This window comes from Misgurnus anguillicaudatus, chromosome 23 (assembly GCF_027580225.2).
Source record: "Misgurnus anguillicaudatus chromosome 23, ASM2758022v2, whole genome shotgun sequence".
Lineage (NCBI taxonomy): Eukaryota > Metazoa > Chordata > Actinopteri > Cypriniformes > Cobitidae > Misgurnus > Misgurnus anguillicaudatus.
The window spans coordinates 19,344,677-19,368,179 of record NC_073359.2 but is presented as its reverse complement, the minus strand read 5'-3'; the positions used below and the strand labels follow the sequence as shown (position 1 = coordinate 19,368,179).

General features: G+C 38.9%; 1 protein-coding gene and 1 long non-coding RNA gene across 3 annotated transcripts; both read left to right on the top strand.

Annotated features, from left to right (window-relative positions):
* Positions 1-8,134: 8,134 nt before the first annotated feature.
* On the top strand, positions 8,135-10,215 carry LOC129453908 (mast cell protease 8-like). Its single transcript, XM_073861748.1, has 5 exons — positions 8,135-8,972; positions 9,068-9,224; positions 9,579-9,699; positions 9,829-10,046; positions 10,152-10,215. Exons 1-5 carry the CDS (start codon positions 8,918-8,920, stop codon positions 10,213-10,215), a joined length of 615 nt encoding a protein of 204 aa, XP_073717849.1. The 5' UTR covers positions 8,135-8,917.
* A 3,677-nt stretch (positions 10,216-13,892) lies between these two features.
* On the top strand, positions 13,893-17,813 carry LOC129425659 (uncharacterized). Of its 2 annotated transcripts, XR_012366004.1 has the most exons (5): positions 13,893-14,075; positions 14,629-14,683; positions 15,136-15,286; positions 15,442-15,600; positions 16,939-17,813. It is a non-coding gene; the product is annotated as an uncharacterized lncRNA (long non-coding RNA). The 2 variants fall into 2 exon arrangements; XR_012366003.1 differs by having other exon boundaries at positions 13,893-14,683.
* The last annotated feature ends 5,690 nt before the right edge of the window (positions 17,814-23,503 follow it).

Here is a 23,503-nt window from a genome sequence, read left to right as displayed (position 1 = left end):
TGAAATACATCTTTATACATACAATCTTAAAATAATAACTTTTGGTTGATTGTCACTTTTAAACAAATAGCAAATAATATAACAGATATGATTTGATCAGTATAAAACATTTTAAATAAAAATGCATTCTTTTTTACATTTAATTAACATTGATATGTGGGCCCCACATGGGTCCCATATGGGCAACATGGGTTTCATGTGGCCATGGGCTTAACATGGGCAATATATATGGGTCCCTTGTGGGTTGACTATGTGGGTCCCATGTGGGTTTCCCTACGTGGGCCCCATATAGGTTTGCCCATGTGGGATATTAATGTGGGGCCCTCATGGCACCTATGTGGGCAAAACATTTTATGCTTAAAATACATTTTATATACATTTAAACTCTTAAAATTATTACTTTTGGTTTATAGTCACTTTTATACAAAGAGCAAATAATATCACATATAGGATATGATCAGTATAAAACATTTTAAATAAAAATGCATTATTGTTAACATTTATTTGTGATATTTGTAATGTTTACCTGCCAATTATTAATTTTAATTTGCACAGCTGAGTATGAGTGAAAATAAGAAATGTCAGAAAGTTCATCAGTTTGATAAGTGTGTTAATTAAAGAAATGTTTCAAACATTCTGAAAGGAGTCTGATTAGTGCAGTCAGGTGTTTCATATAAGGAGACCTCATTACGATCTGCTCACTGCTACGACACATTACGCTTGACAAAGTAGTCCTGCTTCAAATGTTTTTAATTGTGATTTTTATCACATAATATAATATCATATTTTAAATAATCTTTGCTAAAATAGGCAGACTTTTAAAAATACAACTATAAAGATGATAAACATTTACACTACAAGAATTTCCGCTCAGGCGCAAGGATACGGTTTCTATCGGAGCAGCAGGAGTCTCTCACAACTGTTACACTTGTAATTTATCCTGAGTTATGTTTTTAGAAAATGTAATACTACGGTACAAGTTCACGGACTGCACAGGGATGAATCAAAGCAAACGTGCAAGGACATTTATTGAGTTCGGCTGTGGATGCTTTGTAAGTTCTTCATAAAACGTTTGAGCAAAGATTAATTGATGATCAGAAGACCATCTCCAGAAGAGTGAGCAATGTTTGTGTTGTTTTTGAGTTCGAAATATTTTAAGAGTTTGACTTCTTTCAATGCTTATTTTAAGTGTTATGTTAAATTGTTAGTCATTACCTGCCTTAGCACTTTTGAAATGTTCATGATTATTTTAGCATTGTATTGTTATAAATTGACAATAAAGTATTTTGAGATATTGAACCTTGACAGTTTTTTAATTTGATTTCTCATATTGCACCTCCTTCATGTTTTGTGATGTTACAGATGAATGAACTGTTGAATATTTATGCTGAAATCTGATATTTACCGAACTGAAATGATTTGCTTTTATCGGTTTTCAATTTAAAACAAATATATTATTTAAGTAAATTACAATTAAGCATTAAAAGTATAATTATTTCATAATAAGGGACCAGTCTAGTACCCATTAAAAATCCATTCTGGGCCCTGATATGTAACGTGGGCTTTATTACGTGGGTGCAATATGGGCCCTATGTGTGTTGCCCACGTGTGCCCCACATAGGCCCCACTCAGTTTCTATATCAAATTCATGTGGGCAACCCAGGTGGGGCCACAGTGGAACCCATGGACAAACCCATGTACAGCCCACATTGGAAGCCCATATGGGGCCCATATAGGGCCCACATGGGCCCCATGTGTGTTGCCCAGCTGGGCCCCACATAAGCCCCACTCAGTTTCTATATCAAATTCATGTGGGCAACCCACGTGGGGCCATAGTGGAACCCATGGACAAACCCATATAGGGCCCACATAGGAAGCCCATATGGGGCCCACATGGGCCCCACCTTGCAATGTTGGCTGGGGTGATTTAGAAATTACCTCCCTACGTCTGAGTTTCGTGTGGCCGGTTCGCACGGGATAAGCAAAGCCTGTGATTTCACTCAAATTTACTGACTTATCTCCCTGATATAATGTTGAGGCTTTGCATAACACTATCACGCAACACCGCGACATGCTGTAAAAGGTACCTTTACCAAATCATATTTCGTTAAATCATACAGTGAGTGAACGTGTGGGGAAAAAAGTGAAACTGAGATGACAGAATTAGCGTCCTCTGCCTCTAGATGCCGTTTTAAAGATTAAAATTACTTTTAACTATCTGATCAACACAAATACAAGGCGCCAAAATATGATTGCTTACCAGCATTAAAACCGCTTTTAATAAAAACCGAATTTCTCCGCTCCGTGGACGAGGAGGCAGCAGCCAATGTAACGTCTGGCTGTATATTAACTGACTGAACACTTGACTCTCGCCTGGGCATTTAGATATGCAAGTTTTTTATCAACAATATGCGTGAAACATTAACATCATGATCATCTGCCGACTCGACTGTTTCAGCACGTCCTCTACGGAGAGTCTGCTTTATTAACGGCTTTTCGTTCGCTCCGCGTGAGCTAAATGTTTTTGTTCTGTACTTTTTTACTCGCATATATTTCTACATATTTTCAACCAAGGAACACACGGAATATAAGTTATTATGAATAGCAGTTAAGCTTTGTTCTGAAATGATGAAAAAAGGCAAATGACTAAAAATGATCTTACAACTTAATTTCAAACGTTATAGATACAAATTGAAAATGTCCTAATATGTATTGCCTTCAAGCCTAATGTTCTTTAATATAATATATATATTCTCATAGGGGAAAGATAGCACCCTGCGTTCTACCTTAGTGCATCTCGTTGTTCTGGATTTAAGTAATAATCTTATTTTAATAAACAAGGTATACCACGCTAGTAAGCCACGCAAAATCACCGCAAATTAAATTCCTTTACCACGACATCCATAGCTCCACCTAAACTTAGAGATCGCAAATATTGACAGTTCTGCATATTTTTAATCATCAAGATGGACGAGAGAGACTGATTAGAAGTTTAAAATTAGAAATATACTAATAAAGTCCTCAAGTTTCACAATGAAAGCCAAAAAAAATCGAAGGGATGTGTGTCTGTATGTGCGCTTCACAGCTGCAGTGCGAGAGGCGCAGAAACTGAGAAAATAAATAAATAAAAAAGGCTCACTGGTAACAAATGCTGGCCAAATTACAGAGATGCCTATTCGCACGGGACTAATATTATCAGAGGACCTCGGTGTTCGGCGAAATATGGTAGGTCATTTGCGGAGGAATTTTTACTTTACAAATTACAGACATGGCCGATTCGCACGGGATTAAGATCACAGACAACCTCTGTAATTATTACAAATCACTAGAGGTCACCAGGTAATACTAATCCCGTGCGAATAGGGCTTTAGTGTATAATGATACGTGAGGCATCAGTGAATAAGACTTAGTATGATACGTGCATGTCTTGCCCATTAAAAGAAAGTGTCCTGATGTAGTCTGTCGAGGCTTCAGTTGATCTTGGCTGAGAGGATTGATGATCAAAAATGGAACACATAGATACTAAACAAGGTCTAGATGTGATTTGGATTAAGTAAGTATGTAACATCCATACAGCCGCGCCACCAGAGGGAGCCCTTGCCGGAGTACTGACATGACGCCGCCCTCTGCTTCTCTGCTCATTTCCTGTTTTGCCCTACTTAAGTCTAATGCTAGCCTAGATCTAGCGCCAAGTATTGCCAGCTAACCCCTGCATACTGAGTGTTATTTCTGAGTGATTATTCTGACTGCCTGATATTGACCATCTGCCTGTTCATCTGTTTCTCTGCCTTTGGATTACCCCTTTGTATTGTTTGCCTGGTTTGGACTGCCTGTTTGTGTTTGATCTTCCTGTACATTGATTACTCTTCTGCCTAACGTCGTGGATTTGTTTGCCAGATTGGTTTGTTTTAATAACACCACAAAATGGATCCCAGCGTTTCTGAGCCCTCATTACAAAGTAATACTAAACATTCTTTTTAACTAGTTTGGGTTAATATACTGATATAACAAACACCAAGAACATAATCCATGATAAGATTAGAAATATTTGATTAAGACATTTCCCTCATACATTAATATGTGAATACATGCATGATTAAATAGAAAGTTTCTTTGTCCCTCAAAATCTCCCACATTCTTTTTTGGTCGTAAAACCTTAATCTTGATGTGTTGCCGTAGTCACGAGAGATCTGGGGCCTATACCATGAAGCCGGTTTAAAGATACAATTTGTATTTATGCGCCGAAAGATGGCGCCAGATCAAACAAAAACAATGATGTTGTTTACTGACGCTGTGAAGCAGCGTGGAATTATGGGATTTGTAATCTTTAACTTTAGCCATCAATCAGACGAGAACGAGAAATCACGTTGATGGATAAGGTAATCAAGTCTTATAAATGTTGCGTTTGATGACATCGTTTATTTTTATTATGTAAGTTTATATGTGATGTTCAAAACGAAATTGTTAGTCATATATTACAGTAGTAGTCCAAATTCGATGGTAAACACAGCTCAGAATTAAGTTTCAACTTACAATCTACAATGATTTTTCACATAATGTATTGACCGTGCAAATCTTATTGTAAAGTGTCTTAAAATGACCATTTATATTGCTGTACAATACCTTTTGATGTGCATATCGTCCGCGGGAAGACGCGCTGATTACAATCTACACACTAATGTTGTGATCAATATAATAGCATACGTTTTTTTGAAGGGTTACGAATCAAAACAACTCACCCATCACGTAAAACACAAGCAGGATCAGAATCTCGGTCTAGTTAAATGTTGTCGTGAAGCTCTCTCCATCCAGATAATGCAACAACAAATTGATCCTCCCTCGTTTTGTTCCAAACTCTTCTTGGGTCGTTTGGTTGGCCCGTACGCTTACAGGAGCTGACACAACCAGCGACAGACGGTACAGAGATATCCATAAGTTCATAAGCAAGCGCGTGGCCTGACAGGCGCTATCGCATAGTTCCGCATTTGTCCACAACACTGGCTGCGTCCGAAAACTCAAGGCAGTGAGGACTTGTTGCCTCGCTGCCTCATGAGGTGATGACTTCGGAGGCATGAAGGCAGCTCAGAGAAAGGCTTTCCGACGCACTTCAAAGGCAGCGTGTTTGAAATATAAACAGAGAGCGCCTTTGTGATAACTAACCACATATTTGAAAACTACAACACTAATTTCTCGCTAGAAATGCAATTAAAAGGCTTAAAAAGTGAAAATATACGTTTATTTTCACTAAATTTGGGCTCCAGCCGCTTCCTTTGCCGCCATTTTATTTTTTCGAGCTCGACCAGTTTTCTCATGTGGGTTATGTCAGTAAAGGTGGTGACAAAGGGTCACATGGATATTAACGTCATTGACAGGAGACTGCACTGCCCCGTGTCAATGTTTTGAATGGAAATTTTCTCACGATTTACAAGTAGTTGAAAACATTACAGATATTGATAGTAATCAGCTGGACAAAATATATAACACTGGCCTAGTGGTTTTTGGAGATTTTACTGCAAATATCTTACAAATTGCACCTTTAAGTGGATAGCCAGGTAAGTTTAAGATTAGTTTGCGCCAACCCTGGGTTTTAGGTACCATGAAAGTAGCACGGCTTTAATCGGTGTTCGTCGCCATGGTATCTTACGCTGCACGGCTAACCTGCCCCGGGGCAGGTTATGTTCTGGATTCGAGATCTGAGACTGCAGTTTGACCAATCAGCTGCGAGCAAAGAAATATATAGCTGACGTAACTACAGCGTCTCCTCTCCGCGCAAATTTTATTTATTTGTATTTTTTTATTGAACATATTCAAATATAAACATTAAGGCATATTTAACCACTGTTGGGCAAGTTACTGAAAATTAGTAATTAGTTACAGTTACTAGTTACTTCTTTTAAAAGTAACTGAATTACTCTACCAGTTACTGTATATCAAAAGTAATTAGTTACTTAGAAAAGTAACTTTTAAGTTACTTTTATGTCTGCTTTTTAAATGTAAATATGAACAGTACTGAACAGTCAAACAGTAAAATGATATGGATGGGCTATTTTACACGTAAGACTCTAATATATCACATACTGTAGGAGCCTATTTTGCTTTAGATTCAACCTTTGAATATTTTTGTTAGAAATTATCTTAATATGTAAACTTAGTTTATTTGTGAATATCATTTAGACCATTTAGACAAATATTCTACATGTTTACAAAAATATATAATGTGTTAAAATTTTGTAGTGTCTCTTTAAAAATTTGGAGACAATTGTGTCAACATGTCATATTTTCTAAAATAAATTATAAACGTCTCCGCTGTGTCCTGCTGACAGGCGCGATGCGCGTGCAGCAGATGAGGCAAATTATGGGTCCTCCGAAGGTTAGACCGTCTCATTTCAGTTCTCTTCGTGAACTTCTGAGCGCCTTGAAAGGCTGAGTGCTCACCTTTTATCGCATGCTTAGTAGGGTGCAGCCCTTGAATTGGAACACAGCTTGTGAAGCTTGCCGCAGGGACTGCGCTCTTTGGTCATATATTGTTTGTTTTCTGTTGGATTTAAATGATTCACAGGATTAAAGGAAGATATTTAATCAGAAAACGGAGTAGGCTACGTGGATTGTTTTGTCGGATGGACACAGAGCGAGTGGATTGTTTTGTCAGACGGACACAGAGCGAGTGGATTGTTTGTTCGGATACGGAGAGACTGAAACTAAAACTAAAAGCGAGCTCACACATACTATGGAGTTTTAACACGGGTGTACAGCGCAGTGTGAATATTTTAGTGGAAACAACAATCACGGATGGTTCTCTTCCATGAAGCCGATGTAAACATCTAAGAATATATGAACATTTCTTAGATTTATTACCTTTGTGGACTACAAATGCAAGTTGATGTCATACTGCGATTGCTTGGTGAAGATAATTTACAAACATGAGACCGGATGGATTATGAATTGCGCACAATTTTTAAACAAGGGTATGATGTCCCGTTTAGATTTTTCATGTTCATTCTATATGCACTGTCAGCTATGATGAAGTGTAATGAACCATTGCGCCGCCAACAACGGTCCTGCGACGTCAGATATGTCTTGTCTATTTTTTACAAAATAGAGTAACGCGAGTAACGAACTTATTTAAATTTCAGTAATTGTAATTGCGTTACTTGATTTAAAAAAAACTTCGTTACATGCTCGTTACTGCTAAAAGTAGTGAGGTTACTTTGTAACGCATTACTCCCATCACTGTATTTAACAATCACTATTTTCCGTGTTGATACCGCATTTACAGAAAAAAAGAGGAAAAAAAACTAAGAAAAAAAGGAGGGCTTAAACATCCAAAGCAGAAATAAGTCTAAGGGGTCTCCGCGCAAATTGTTAGAAGAGCACTTCGTAGAGAGAGTTTTTAGTTTTCCCTTGCCCAGTTATTTGTATGAAATATCTAGATTTTCCACAGAAGGGATCTTATCTTTGCAAACTTCTAGCCTCACATAAGAAATGTATCACTTTGAATCCATGCCCTTACTGTTGCAAGTGGTACATACTTATGTATGCGGTCGGTGGGGAAAACACGGTTTGTCGAACCATGCGCAAGGTGGTCCTTGCACTGTAGGGCTACATTAACAGCTTCATAGTGTTTCCCGGACATTTCTCGACCATGTCTTTAAAAGAGGGCTTTTATAAAATTCCCTGTAAGATTATTAACAAATTTAACAATGTAAATTAATGTTTCACTTTGGGTACCTAAATAAATTATACAATGAAGTACATGTTAATGTACATGTTATATTAAAAAGAGCAGAGGCAGTATTATTTCACTCTTGAAATACATTTTTATAATCTACATAAATGTTGTATAATTAGCTCATGCTCCTCCACTAAAAAAATACACTGCTCGTACGTGCTCTCTCTATTTTCTATTCCGATTGGTTGTTCGGTGCCGACGTCACTCTTTTATGTGCACGCGCGGGTGGAGTAATCATAGCCTAAAGATCAAAGCCTAAGTTGACAGAGAAAGTTGATAAGCCGCTTCATGGGACCACTAAAGCCTGACTGCATCGGTTTGGTTTTGTCAACTCAAAACCAATCCTGTAACCCCGAGTTTGTTCAGCTACCTTCATGGTATAGGCCCCTGTTCTGCTTTGAAGTGTTAAAAGCAGTTTTGGGGGTAGCGTTACAGACCTGCTTGTTGGGTGAGGGTCTTTAGTTATATTTATGAAACACAAGAAGTTATTGTGTGATCTGGCTCAGTCATTACAGAACCAAAGATTCATCACAACCTTTCCCTTAAGCTAGGTTCCTCGACCATCACGTCATCCAGGACAGCCAGAAACCTGAAAGTGATCATTGACGATCAGCTTAGCTTCACGGCCGGTTTTTATTATACAGAAGATGTGAGAAAAAAAGTAATGTATTAATTTTTTAATAAAAAATGCATTTAAGAAAAAAACAGCACAAACTTTTAATATTTATGGCTGTCCAAAATGATGCACTTTTAAGGCAAATGACGCAAGTGGCAAACCTTATCAGATCTTGACTTATTTCAGTTTCATTTCACTCTATTGCAGTCACATAAGGACAGAAAACACATAAATTCAATCAGTTAACAAAGATCTGTGAGATTAAACATTTCTGGCAGATATGTTTGGATCAGATTAGTGTTGGCCAGTGATCTTCCAGGAGACAGATTGGATATCGCTGACATAAACATGTATGTTTGATCTTATCACCAAAAGTGTGGTTACTTCATGATAAATCAGCAAACGCAGATGATCAGCATTTTTCAAAGGTGTTAAATTGTATAAACTGATCTGAATTCAGTGCATGGTTAAATTTCTAGCTTCATCTTCCTGGTCTGAGTCCCTTGACTCTGTATTAAAGCAGAAGACGACTTCACTGTGCTTCACACATGCTTGACTGAACAGTGACTACAATGAGCATCTTTTGGTTTATAACTACACTGCTACTGCTGCACTCCTGCACCCCAGGTAATGACTTCATATCAGACTACACTAATAACATTCACAAATCACATTTATTTATTTGATATTCTTATATGTATACATTCACATTCTCTCTTTAGGTGTCGGCATGGATCATGGGATCGTTAATGGTAAGAAGTCCATTCCACACAGCCGCCCATACATGGTCTACATTTATGACAAACAAGCAGGTGCAGCATGTGAAGGATTTTTGGTAAGGGAAGATTTTGTGATGACGGCTGCCCACTGCAAAACAAAGTGAGTACAATAATATACTATAAGTGACATCAAAACACAAACTTTGCTTCTTATACTTCACTATAACGAACTATAAAAACTTAGTTGCAAAATTGAAAAGAAAAATGTTTCTATTAGGTGAACAAGGTCATTGAAAATGTGGTATTGATCAAATTAACTTTATAACCAATGCATTTTTACATCTAACAAACATTTAATGACTATTATTAAACTAACATACACTTGTACGCTAATAAAATGAATGTGAATTTGTCCATATGCACGATGCAACCAAAGTATTGTGAAAAGTTTACTGTGTGGTGGAAATACTGTAGTTGCAGTCTTTTAACATTTAGTTTATTTTGTTTGCTTTAGTCATCTCATGGCGTATTTGGGTGTTAATGACACAAATGATTTACCTGCTGGTATACCCGTCGATGCCTTTCCACATGAAAGTTTTGAGAACAAGCCAGGTGATGACATTATGCTACTAAAGGTTTGTCTTCTTTGTACAGAATTTATTTTAACAGCATCTAATACATTTTAATATCCATTTGATATATGTAATTTTTTAAACAACGTATGAGGCATCTACTCAAGCTTCTTTACATGTCTTCCCATTCAGCTTAAAACCCCAGCGACTCTGAACAAGACTGTGAATATCATTGCCCTGCCAGAAACTAATAGAGAGAAAATCCCAAGTAACTGCATGGCCATGGGTTGGGGCTGGGAGGAATACAATGAGTGGACTCCATCAAGCGTCCTGAGAGAAGTGAACTTGACTCTTTTAGACTCTGAAAACTGTGCCACACCTCACACTTTATGTACTCAAGAAAAAGCCGGGCCAGCTTTTATTTTAGCTTTCACTTATTCTTTTAAATGGAAAAATGTAATGATTATATTGTTATTTTATATTTATGTCTAACTCAACCACAATTTCATTCACAGGGAGACTCTGGCGGCCCACTTATTTGTGGAAATGTCCCACAGGGCATTGTGTCTTACTACATAACGGATGAGTTTACGAGCTACCTTACAATGTATACTAAAATCTCTCACTACCTTCCATGGATTCACCAAATTATGAATGCACCTCTTTAAAGAGTCATGAACCATGGAAGGCAAACCTGGATAAACTCAAAAAGTTTGATATTACAGCATTTCTGATTTATGAAAGCTTTTATTTGCATTTTAATGTACTAGATTGAAATAAAGGCAAATCTTTATCACTTCATGAGTCTGTTAAAATGATTTCTGCAACTACAAGCTACAGTACAGTACATGATCTAGATGTAATACAAATGTTCACAGCAGGCCACCTTCTGGTGAAAGTTTATACCACTGATTAAAATAACTAGAGATAAACAGCATAAACTATCAATATTATCCAACCAATGACAAACTTTTTTAATAACTGATACTGCAGTAAAGTATTGACACTAAATGTTATAAAACAATAATATTAGCTTCAGAGTTTATCCAAGAGTTTTTGTAACTACAACTCTTTCAGTAACACAACCCAACTTTAATCTAGAGATCTTGTTGAATCTTTAGTGAAGTGCTCTTGAATTCATTTGAGAGTTTTAACCTCATGAAACTTCTGAAATAAGAGTTTGTGGTTGGTTTTTTGCACCAATTGACCAAACATTAAAAAGAAACGTTAAATATTTCTGCATTAAGTGAATGCATTAAGTAAAGCATGCACAGCTGTAGGAGAAAGTAGTCAGCACTGTTAATCCACATACACCAAGACAATGAAATTTTACAAGCTGAGTTTATCTTAATATTTTCAACATGCAAGTTTACCACACAGAGGAGACACTTTTAGCATCTACGCATTAAAACTGATGTGCAATTGGGCAATAATTTTATAATAATGAGAAACTGCAGGCACAGTTAGGCATAAAAGTAAAATTAACAGAATTTAATTGATTTAATGCCATCATACACAGCTCACCATCACAAGCAGCATCAAGGTATAAAAGCATGTCAGCACGGTGAAGAGGTTCAGTTTCACAAGACTAAAAGTTCACTGTGTACATCAACACCTGGGGCCTCATTTATAAACGTTGCGTACGCACAAAAGGCGGCGTACGCCACTCTCTACGCAATAGTTGTTATTTATAAAAAGCAAACTTGACGGGAAAATGTGCGATCCGTCACGCAAGCTCGGACCCAGGCGTACGCACAAAAACGGGTGAAATGAGAAATGGCGACACCGTTGGGAGATGGAAGAAACATGTGAAAGTGAAAGTAAAAATGACAACACTACCTCTCATAAATAACATGAAGACTTCACAAAGCAAGTCTTAACAATTAACAGCCTACACGAACACCCTTTTGATCGATCAGCAGTGAAACAAAAACAAAAAAAATCTATCGAAAATTACAACAGAAATTCAAATGAACACATATTTGCTAAAAGAAAAGTGAAATATGTTCTGCAATAATATTGGCATGTTGCGCAATTCATCCTCATAAGGAATATAGTTCACAGAACGAAATAATGTACAAAACTGATATTCTCGTAGATGTGTCCGTCTGGCGGAGCAGATAAAGATGCAATTACATAGACAGAAAGATAGATAATTAAGGAGATATATTGATAGGTAGATAAATAAATAGATAGATGTATTAATTGTCCACTGGGGAAAGTTGTTTTCATAGTAAACCATATCTTCATAATCTACGGAATTATGGTATTCATGCATATGCCTTTAGTGTGTTTTATTTTTGATAAAACAATGTATGGCGTATGTCTAAACCATTCAGAAAGCAACACGAAATTACATTTGCGCTGTCCCCTTTCCCCCACCCGTGGCAGACACACTCTGGCGATGGAGCGCTAGACGTTTTTTTGCCTCGACTTTGATGTCCGACCATTTCTTTTTGATTTCGGCCACGGTCCGAGGTTGTGAGGCTACAGCATTTACAGCGTCTACCACCGTTTGCCACTCAAGTGCCTTTTTGGCATTAGTAATGCCCACACTGTGCCCTCCAAACAACATTTTTCTCCTCTTTTCCACCTCGCCAACGATAACTTCTACTTCACATTGAGTGAAGTTACGTTTTTTTATTTCCTCTATGTGTTTGCCATGATTTCGCAATCAATGCATATTAACTTGTGGGCGTTTCACGGACTATTTATGGGCAACTATGGGCGTGTCATGAAGCCGCAAAAGCTGCGCTACATTTAGAATTGATTGTGATTTATTAAGGGAAAAATGCGTAGGATGTGCGTGCGCACGGTTTTATAAATCCGAATATTTCTGTGCGTACGCCCGTCCTATGTTTCATCCGTACGCCACTTCTGACGCAAATCCTACGCAAAGTTTTATAAATGAGGCCCCTGATCTCAAATTTTAAATGCAGTTAGATATTAAATAAACTGATCTGAAATCACGAAGTTTGCCTGTTGAACAAACCAACGAGGAAAGGTGGCGCTGAAAAGCTCCATGATAGAAACCTTTAAAGGTTTGGACCGACACAAACCGATTGCAATATGATTTCCTTCACTTCACACAAAACTCAACAAGACGTTTATAAACATACAGTTGTCTCGGTTACGTATGTAACCATGGTTCCCTGATGGAGGAACGATACGTTGTGACAGTATGGGGTGTGCTCTGGAGAGCCAAACTGGGCTTGTGTGTAAAACGGCAATGAAATTGCGGTAATGGTATTTGCATACCAGTCTCCGCCCACACTTACGTGTATAAAAGGAGACGAGATGCGTCCATTCATTCGCTTGTGTCTGAGAAGCTCGATAAGGCTCAGCAGAATGAGCAGTGTTGTGGCACAGAGGACACAAGGTATCATTCCCTCCATCAGGGAACCAAGGTTACATACGTAATCGAGACGTTCACTTTCTGTCGTGTCGATGATGAAAGTATGGGGTCCCTATGTAAAACTCCACAACACTGTCTCATGTCTTGACCTCAAAAAGCAATCATATGCAGGTGCAACGTGCCATAATGTTGCTAAGTGAAATCAAACATTCCAGTAAAGTGTAAGGGGGTTCTCATCCGAGGAGAAGGAACAGACCCCTCACTAGTAATACCAGCAGGACGTTTTTAAAGCAGATAATTTCGACTTAGCTGCACACTGTAAAAAATTGCTGTTAAAAAACGGGCAATTTCCAACAGTAAAATACTGTTATTTCAATAAACAGTTTGATACTGTAGATTAACAGCCAAAGGCCCATTAAATAATTTTTTTCTGTAAATTTACAGCTTTGAACTGTACACCCATTGGCGCCTGAAAAAAAACAGTCTTGCGCTGTAAAAGCAGGATATGGCACTACTAACCAAGTGTGTGTGTGTAAAATAATGTAAAAGGTAGACAGTTGTTAATTCATTTTTTAAGTTAAATATATAGTTTAGTATCCATCTGTTTTGTTGTGTCAGAAATTATTAACAATACAAATTGTTTATTATTAATCTTAAATAATAACAAAGCTTGAACATTTGATTTTGTTTAAAAGACATTTTTAATACTCAATTTCACAACTAAACAAAGAAATTCTTTTTCTCAAAGATCAATTCTATAGTAGAGTGAAAAAACAAAAAGGACAAATTTTAATAAAGTGTTTTTGTCCTCTTAAATAGCAAAAGCATAACACACTAGCTGTACCTACTCCAAAATAAATAAAATAAAAAAATTCAAACTAAGAAAATAATTTAAATAGTCAGGCACACACTGCTTTTCCGCCCACTTCCGGCCTAGGCCGGCGCTGACGTATAGTTCTGCGTGGTGGGGAAGGGGGATTTTTAACTCATCACTCTTTTTCAAAACAGCGCGGTAAACAAGATGACGTCGCAGCTCATCTCTTCTCCTGCTTTTCCTCCGTTGTTACAAGGGACACGATTCAATGTAAGTTTGTAATTTTGTTGTTATTTCATTATGCTTCCCTCAATTTGTAATATGTCTTTTAAGAAGTATTTGTGACTCTGCTACCTGACGCGAATCGCGTTTTGAAGGCAGTTCTTAACATTCGTTACTCAGTTTTCTCCATCCTTTGATTATTACAGCAAATACTTTGCTTGGTTTAAAATGTGCGATATAAATTCGACATTTTTAGTAGTAACTTTAATGTGTATCTGTTGTGTGTTTGATTTTTAATACCAGATGCACATGTGAAGTAAATTTACACCACGCAATATAATTCACGCAAAAGTACGTTACTCGTATTTGATACGATTGATTTGAGATTTACACGTAAGTTAGGCTTTTATGTAAGTTGGTAGTCTTATTCAAAAAGCCAATGAGGTCGTTAGTCAGTAGCAGTTATTTTTGACTGTTTTTAGCGCGAATCGCGTTTTGCAGAGAGACGTTGACAATCAACAACAGGTCAAGCATTTTCAAGTCTTCTCCTAAAAGTTAATAACCCGAAATAAATAAATTGTTTTATTTTTATCTTGTACAGGAATCATTCAATCGATGTACTTGTATTTCTGAGACAGTAAACAACGCTATATTAGGTAAGTTTAACGACATGTTTTCTTGCAAACTTTGTATTGACTTAAGCAGTACTATCTGTGCATTTGTGAGGCACATGCAAGTACACAGACACAAATTGTGATGCAAGCAGTGCTTGGCCTGTGTCTATTCTGTGTATTGTAATGCACGAAGAACAGAGAAATCTTAATGATGAAATAGCTTCTTACAAACATGTAGATTTCACCACAGAAACATTCACTAATAAACTGGAATCGTGTGGATTATTGTAATGCTTCATTTACATGTTATTTTGACTATGGGCTTCGCTTACTTAGGTTGGACATGTGCAAAGTTCCAATTTACTCATGAAAATGTATGTGTTCTGATAACAGAAAAGTCATAGACCATTATCTAAGCATAACTGGAAAAAATACACCCTGAGAACTATTTATTTATTTATTTTATTACAGATTTTTTAAATATATATTGTCAGGGAGGTCAGAGATGATTATCCTTGAGGGTCGTGTGATTTGTGAGGCCGTATACCCAAGATTTCGGACTGCAAGATTTCTACTGTTCGCAATGTACTACGTCTTAAATCTTCAGTATCCAGAGGCATGTGGCAAATTGGATTTTATTTAGAGGTATTTTATTTTTCTTCTTCTGTAACCTTTAAATTGCTTTCTCTTTTATTACTCCCTAATTTCAGCAACTATATATTTAATGCATTAATTGAATTAAAAAGAGTCGACTGTGTAAGTGTTTTTTTTAATATAAATATATTTATTAATACCCTTAGACAATTTGTCGGATAAACCCTGAAAAAGGATCGAAGACCAGCAAAGTCAAGGTCGTTAAGAAGACTGGAAAGGATGTGAATAAGAAGAATGCTACTGTCAACCCAGAAGTTGCATCCCTCCTAAAGAACCTCATCCGTTTCGAATGGGATTTTGTCTAGGTAACTAAACTTAATTACCCCCCACCACTTACATGCTTGCTGAAAGAGTTACCACCTCTAATCTACTTTCAAATTCAGTGGTAAGAGTGTATGTTAACTCTTAATTATACACATATAGTATGTCACAAAAGTGAATACACCCCTCACATTTCAGCAAATATTTTAGCATGTCTTCTCAAGGGGCAATTCAATAGAAATAAATTATACATACTTTATAGTAGTAAATATATTTTTTAAAGTAGTCAACGTGCTCCTTGTATAGCAGTATATATTTACTGTCCTGGGAAAATACCTTAACATGCAGCCCTTATTGTCAAAATAGCTGGCAACAAAAGTGAGTACACCCTTTACATTATGGTAATGAGCTAAGACGTGGTTTGATGACATCCAACCTAAAGGTGGAAACGTATTCCAGAGAGTGCATTCGGGCGTCAGAGTGGCCACTACTTTTTTTCTATAGCGTTGTTGGCAGGGCAACCAGAGCGTTTTTTGATGCTCTTGTCGGCAGCACTTGTGGATCTGTTTTTGAAGCCAGTTTCTGCAAATGACTCATAGCACAAGGACTCAACTTCTTTGATTGACCCTTGCATGTCCTGTTCCGAGTGGAAACAGTCTTGGAAGACTTCTGTATGACCCTAGCCACTGTACTGGAACTCAGTTTCAGGTTGTTACTGACCTTCTTATAGCCTACCTAGGCCATCTTTATGGACAGCAACAATTCTAATTCTCAAATCATCAGAGTTGTTTACCATGAGGTGCTATGGTCAACATCCATTGGTCAGTAAGAGAGAATTCTACGCAAAGCATCAAATTTGAACAGCTCTAATACAAGATAGACATGCATTGTCCTTACAAGCAGATGAAAACATGAATTATGAATAGGACATGTGGCTTTGCATGATTAAACCATATACATCTATTATCACTTAGGGTGTACTCACTGACTTGTTGCCAGTTATTTTGACATTAATGGCTGTATGTCAAGTTATGTTCAGAGGACAATAAATCTATAGTTCTATGCAAGAAGCGCTAAAACTCTGAAACATATCCAAATTTCATTTCTGTAGTATTGTCTCTTTGAAAAGATACTAAAATATTGCTAAATATGTGAGGTGTACTCACTTTTGTGACATACTGTAATTGTTCACTCCTTTCTGGCTAACTAGAAAATCCAATCACTTTTACACACAGCTGAACTTTCTGGTCTTGACCTGCAGTTCTGTTAAGATTGTGTTTTGTCTGATAAATTAAAAAGTGTTTTCAGAGTGTATGAGCACTAGCTTTTGCCATGTGCTATATTTTGTTACTAACATTTAAAAAAATGTTTTCTATCTACAGACCCGGATTTCCTCTCAGGCCAGAGCAATCAGAAGCTGGAGTAAGACACTTAAATTTTTTTCCAACAATTAGTTTGATTAATGTGTTCTTCATTTCATGCCAGGTTTTTTAAATATGTTGTGCCGTGCTGGCAGTTTTTTTCTTCTTGTTGTAAGTTTGTTTTTAGCTCCTTGAGTTGCACTTTTTTCTGTGATTTCTGTTTTTAACTCTTTCCCGCCATTGACAAGTTTTTATAGCCATCCGTATTTCCGCTATTATAGCGCTCTTACCCAACTTATACAACCTGGAAGCAACCCCTCAGGTCAAACAATTCAAACTCAGTGTATGTTTTGATTATTGCTCCGGATTTCTATCAGAAGTCTTTCACAAAATCGCCATTATCTCGGCTTTTTGCTCAAAATATGGTCTTTTTGAAGAAACCTACACATATTTGAGAGGTGGTAAAAAATAACTAATTAAGGTAGGATGAATTTTTTTTATTGTTGTTTGAAAGCAGAGGGGTTTGTTATTTTATTTGATTCGATTTGATATATTGAAGGTTTATATAGTTAAAGAAGAATGTTTTCTTAAAGGCATTAAACTTTTGTAAAAATCATTAAAAACGCTGGCACTGGCTGTCAACTTTTTTTTTAAACACTGGCGGGGAAAGAGTTAACATACTGTTAAATTCACTGTAACTGTTACTCCGTAGCTCCTTCAATTGCACTTTATTTTTGTGATGTGGTCTTACTTTACTCTGTGGTTGCTTTTTAATGGCACCTTTTCTCTGTGACATTGCATTTATTGTTAAACATACTTGTAAATGTTTACAGTGCTAAAAGATTGTTTAAAGATTGTAATAACAGTTGTATTAATAAATGGAAAATGGAGCACTATGTCAGTCATTTCTCTTTTTTTTATTAGATGTTAGGATATCAGACAGTAGAGTAAATATTAATTAACTTGTGTTATGTTTCACAACTTAAAAATGTAAGAAAACAAACAGTAATGAGTGTGTATAATTATAAGAAATTGCTGGAACCATTGCTGCCAGTACTTCACTGTAAAATTACGGCACAACTGTAAAATGGAAAACGGAGGCAACACTGTAAAATAACAGTATATGGCTGGAACCATTGCTGCCAGTACTTTACTGTAAAATTACAGCACAACTGTAAAATGGAAAACGGTGGAAAAACTGTAAAATAACAGCACAACTGTAAAATGGAAAACGGTGGGAAAACTGTAAAATAACAGCACAACTGTAAAATGGAAAACGGTGGGAAAACTGTAAAATAACAGCAAAACTGTAAAATGAAAAAACAGTGGGAAAACTGTAAAATAACAGTAAATGGCTGGAACCACAGCTGCCAGTATTTTACCGTAAATTAACGGGGAAATTTCTTACAGTGCAGGGTAAGTATACTGGGAATGTGCCAAAGATACATGGTATAGAAAAAGGAGCACTACGGAGACCATACCTCACCCAGTAGGGTCGCCTGTATGGAATAGATTATGGCCTCACCTGTTGGGAAGAATCACATGTCAAATAAATATGTCTCAAACTCACAGAGTGGAGGAGGCACTTGAAGCGGGTATACTGTTGCGGAACACTATCTATGTGAGATAGTCGAGACAAAATAGCTGGACATGAATCCCAGTACTGGCATCATTCAGACAGAAGGACCTGTCTCAGGGGAATCGGCCAAGGAGGGGCAGTCGCTAGTAGTGAGAGCTCCGAGTACCAGGTCTGGTTGGGCAACAGGGGTGCTACCAGAAGAACCTGATGCTCTTCCTCCTTGACTTTGCTCAGTACCTGAGCAATGAGGCTCACAACGGGAAAGGCTTACTTCCTCAGATGACGTGGCCATGGGTGAGCTAAGGCGTCCATGTCAAGGGAACCCTCTGTCAGGATAAACCAAAGCGAGCAGTGAGCATTGTCTGTTGAAGCAAACAGGTCTTCCTGGGCTTCGCCAAACATCTGCCAAATACTCCGGACCACGTTGGGGTGAAGTCTCCACTTTCCGCGGGACATGACCTGTCGTGAGAGCGTGTCGGCTGCACGATTAAGGTCGCCCGGGATGTGAGTTGCTCTAAGAGACTTGAGTCTCTGATGACTCCACAGTAGGAGGCGTCAGGCGAGTTGTGACATGTGACGTGATCGTAGGCCACCTTGGTGATTTATGTACGCCACTGTCTCTGTGCTGTCTAACCAGACGAGCACATGTTTGTCCTGCAAGATGGGGAGAAAGCGCCTCAGCGCTAGCAGGACAGCCAACAACTCTACGCAGTTGATGTGCCATTGCAGGTGGGGGCCCATTCAGGACCCTGACACTGCTGCCCGTTGCACACTGCACCCCAACCCAGTTTCAAGGTGACGGTTGTAACCACCGTACTCCTTGAATTCCGTCCCATAGGCACTCCTGCCGTGAAGAACGAAATGTCTTCCCAGGGGTTGAGGGTGCGTCGGCCCTGTGGTGTCAGAAGGACACGACAGGGGCCGGTGTGCCACGCCCCTCTGGGGACTCGGGGGTACAGCCAATTTTGAAGCAGTCTCATGTGCATCAACCCGAGGAGAATAACCGCCGATAAGAATGCCATGTGCCCCAGGAGCCTCTGAAAGAGCTTGAGCGGGACTTTCTGTGTTAGCATCTTAAATGGCATATGATAAATATATCTGTTCAGCACATGCAGATCCAAAATGGGACGCAGTCCCCCTCCCTTCTTCAGCACTATGAAATAGGGGCTGTAAAACCCTGAAGACATCTCGGCTGAGGAGATGGGCTCTATCGCATGTTTGGCCAGAAGGGTGGCCACCTCCGCTCGATGTACCACAGTGTTCCCGCCTCTGACTGAGGTGAACAGAACGCAGCGTAACTTGGGGGGAGGCGTCTGGCAAATTGTATTGCATATACCAACCAACGCAATAGGCTGGGTAGCGATAGCCACGCTGCCAGATACCGTGAAAGGGGGGACGAGGGGAATGAAGGGGAATAATCATTACATTTTTCATAGTGCCATGTTGTAGCTGCATGGTGGGGGGTAGGCAAGCATTCCCCGCCATCGCTCGTCTTACCTGTGAAGACGTCATAGGAGGAGACAGGCATACTCGTCGACCATCGGGTTCCCGAGAATCGTCCGTTGCCTGGAAAAGAAAAGACATGTTGCCCAGAGAGGGCGGATGGAAATACTCTTTTAGTGACCAAGTGGGGGCCCGGCAGAGGGCAAGACGGGAATAGATCTGTCTTGTGCAGGCATGGGGACGATGTAATGTAGAGAACTGAAGAGCGAGGTCCTCTACAGCAGTGGTTTTCAATCTTGTCCTAGGGGACCCACTGTTCTGCACATTTTGCATGTCTCCCTTATCTAACACACCTGATTCAGATCATCAGCTCATTAAGGGAGATATCCATGAACAGAACTGGGTGTGTCAGTTAAGGGAGACATACAAAATATGCAGGTATATATATCCTAGGACAAGATTGAAAACCACTGCTCTACAGTATTGCCAAACAGCCCTGCTTGCGAGATGGGGGCATCAAGAAAGCGAACCTTCTCTGCAACCTTCATTTGTGCAAGGAGGGCGAGGTCAGTGGCGGTGCGGAGTTCCTTCATAATCTCTGGGTCAGACCTACCCTCGTGCAGATCTTTCAATGCCTTGGCCTGGTGGACCTGCAGGTGGACCTCTGCAGGGTGAAGACAGCTTGACCCGCAGCAGTGTAAGCTCTCAACACGAGTGCCAAAGAAAACTTACACCCCTTCAGACATCAGAATGTTGCCCTCCGATGCTACAACAGACAGCTCATCCTCTGTCCTGGCCCGGGATAGTGACAGTGAGACTGCCCAAAGGCTGAAACACTGCCTCATGTCCCGAGCTGACGGGGGAAGACAAGCGTGGCGGGGGGCGAGCAGGCTGCAGGTCTTTATCTGGCAGCGAAGCACTCGCACTAAGTCTCACATCTCGCGCGCTGCTCGCCGTACTGACAGATGCTGATTTAACAGCCACCCCATCAGCGTGGGAAGCAGACACTGTATCCGGCGATTTCACAAAGAAAGCCGCCAGCCGCAAACGCAACGTCTTCATAGAAAATGTCCCTTCAACAAACGCCACCTCAGCATGCTGGCGACTTAGACAGCCAAGACAACGATCGTGCCCGTCAGCAGGAGAAAGATGCCTGTGTTGTTGTTTTTTTCAGTGATTATGACAAATAATTTTCAGCAGAGGGTTCCATTGCCAAAAGTTGACTTTATTGCTAACAACAATAAGGCCGAGTTGGTGGCTAATCAACTAAAAAGTATTTTTTAGAATTGAACCTAAAATACAGTTCTCTAAAAGTTTAAACTCCTCCCATTTCACGAGTTCGCCCTTACATCTAATTTGATTGCGAAAGTAAGCATATTTTGGCGTGCTGTCCTGGGGGAGGGCTCAGGATCCGGAGTGAAGCTCGAACTCCGAATCCAGGGTATGGCCCGAACCCGGAGAACTCCCCCATCCCAAACTGGGATAGAACAGATTAGAGTGGCGAGTTGGGGTGGTGGAGGGATATCCGAAAACAATCTCAATAGACTGAGGTAGGTAGGATGTCTGTATATGTAGTGTTTGGCTGATTACCAAATTAGATGCACCTGTGCTTGATTAGTTAATTATCTGATCGTGCTCCTCCCGAACCTTGTAAATAAAACATCATGTAGTTGTTTTTAGCATGCTTTATGTTTGACAGGTGTTGTGACTTCATTCCTTCCAAATTCCAGCCTATGCATTTTCAGCTATGATCTCAGTTACCCATATTTTAAAGCCTGCAAACATTGCAGTCTTGAAGACTGCTAGTCTTCAACTTACAAGCATGAGACATGTATACTGACAAAACACCTTTGAGTCTGAATACCACATTCACCAACTATATAGTTTGAATAAAAAAAAAATCTTCACCTGCCACATCCAAGATAACAGAGACGAAAAGTCATCCTTAAAAGGACGTTTCACTCTGTGTGGAAATTTGCTCTTTTAGACACTCTGACTAAAAAATTGCTGAAGCATTCAGGGGATGGTGTTCTGCAAGACTAATCCGCTGCCACACCATATCGCCAACAGTATGATTTCTTGAGTTTAACTAGAGAGAGAGAGAGAGAGAGAGAGAGAGAGAGAGAGAGAGAGAGAGAGAGAGAGAGAGAGAGAGACTTTGACTTTTAAACACACTTTTAATACCCATAATTAAAAACCATACAAATTACAGTCCTTAGATTTCAGCACATCACATTACCACATAAACAAGGGAGGGGAAAAAAGAAAAGAAAATGATAAATAAAAAAAATAAATAAATAAACATGATCCTCTACAAAAAAAATTCCAAATTCCCATCACAGTCAACATCACAAATACATTGATTTATAGCCCATTTATATTTAAAAGTTTCAAAATCGTTAATAAGTTTATAAAAGGTATATTCAATTTTTAAACGTGATCTTATTAAGCCCCTGAGGATCGAGTCAACTTCAGATGATTCATTCCCGGACAATTTTTCTTTTCGTGACAGCCAAATGGCCATTTTTGCTTGTCCGAACAAAAAGTTCAACAATACATGAGCCTCCTTTTTACTTTTTTGATATTTAGGCCCATATACAAAACACATGGGTGAAAAAACTACTCCCAGGTTCTGACACCATTCTTCTATTATTTGAAATAACAGTTGTAGTCTGGCACAATTTAAAAATAAATGAAAAACAGTTTCTTCTATACCACAGAAAGGACATCCCTCCCTCACCTGCGGATCAAGACGTGCTCTGTGTCTGTTAGTAGCTATTATACCATGCACCAACCTCCACTGAAGATCTCCAGTTCTTTTTTCAATGGGAGGTTTGTACAAGGTCCTCCAGCTGCCCCTGGGGGAAGCACTTAGTCCAAACACTTCTTGCCATTTAGACTCCTTAACATTTGTGAGAGCATTAAGATGCAATATCTTGACACACAAAGTATACAGTAATTTTTTTCCTGTATTGCTGAAAGATCCTAACTCGGGCGTCTTAAAGGTTAATAGTCCACCCTCAGTTTCTTCCCAGCTTCCAGTATCAGCTGTAATTTCCAGTTCTGGAAAAACAATTGTGTCCATCTCTCCATTAAAAGTTTCTAAGGAAAGTCTATAACTTTGTGGCAATAATTCTGATATCTGAGTCAAGATTTTCTTTGCCACACGAATCGATCTCATTCCTAGTTTTCCGGCAAAAACTTCAGCTGATATCCATTCACCTTCAGGTATCAAGTGTCCCATTTTGGTGATCTTTGCAGCCCAAAGACTTCTCCTGAGTGATGCATCTTTAAAAATATCCAGATTCAATGCAGAGTTAAAAAGTAGCGGTTCTTCTCTCTGCCACAAACTTTGTACATTATTTGACTCTCTGGAAAACTTGAAAAGTGTCCATGCTTTAAGGAGCGATCTGTAAAATGGTGTTAGTCCTGCAAGATCTAACTTGTTAACCTCCATCAGGAACAGGTGTCGATCTAGTCCCATGTTGCCTGCTTTCCTCAATAAGGTACACGCTATCCCAGCCCAGCTCACATCCTTTCCGTAAAGAAGTCTCTGAGCCACTT

Excerpts from the sequence above, each read along its gene's own strand:
- LOC129453908 (XM_073861748.1), top strand. The coding sequence starts at position 8,918 with ATGAGCATCTTTTGGTTTATAACTACACTGCTACTGCTGCACTCCTGC. Across the intron at positions 8,973-9,067 it reads GCTGCACTCCTGCACCCCAG|GTGTCGGCATGGATCATGGG; the intron begins GTAATGACTTCA and ends TTCTCTCTTTAG. Across the intron at positions 10,047-10,151 it reads TGTACTCAAGAAAAAGCCGG|GGAGACTCTGGCGGCCCACT; the intron begins GCCAGCTTTTAT and ends TTTCATTCACAG.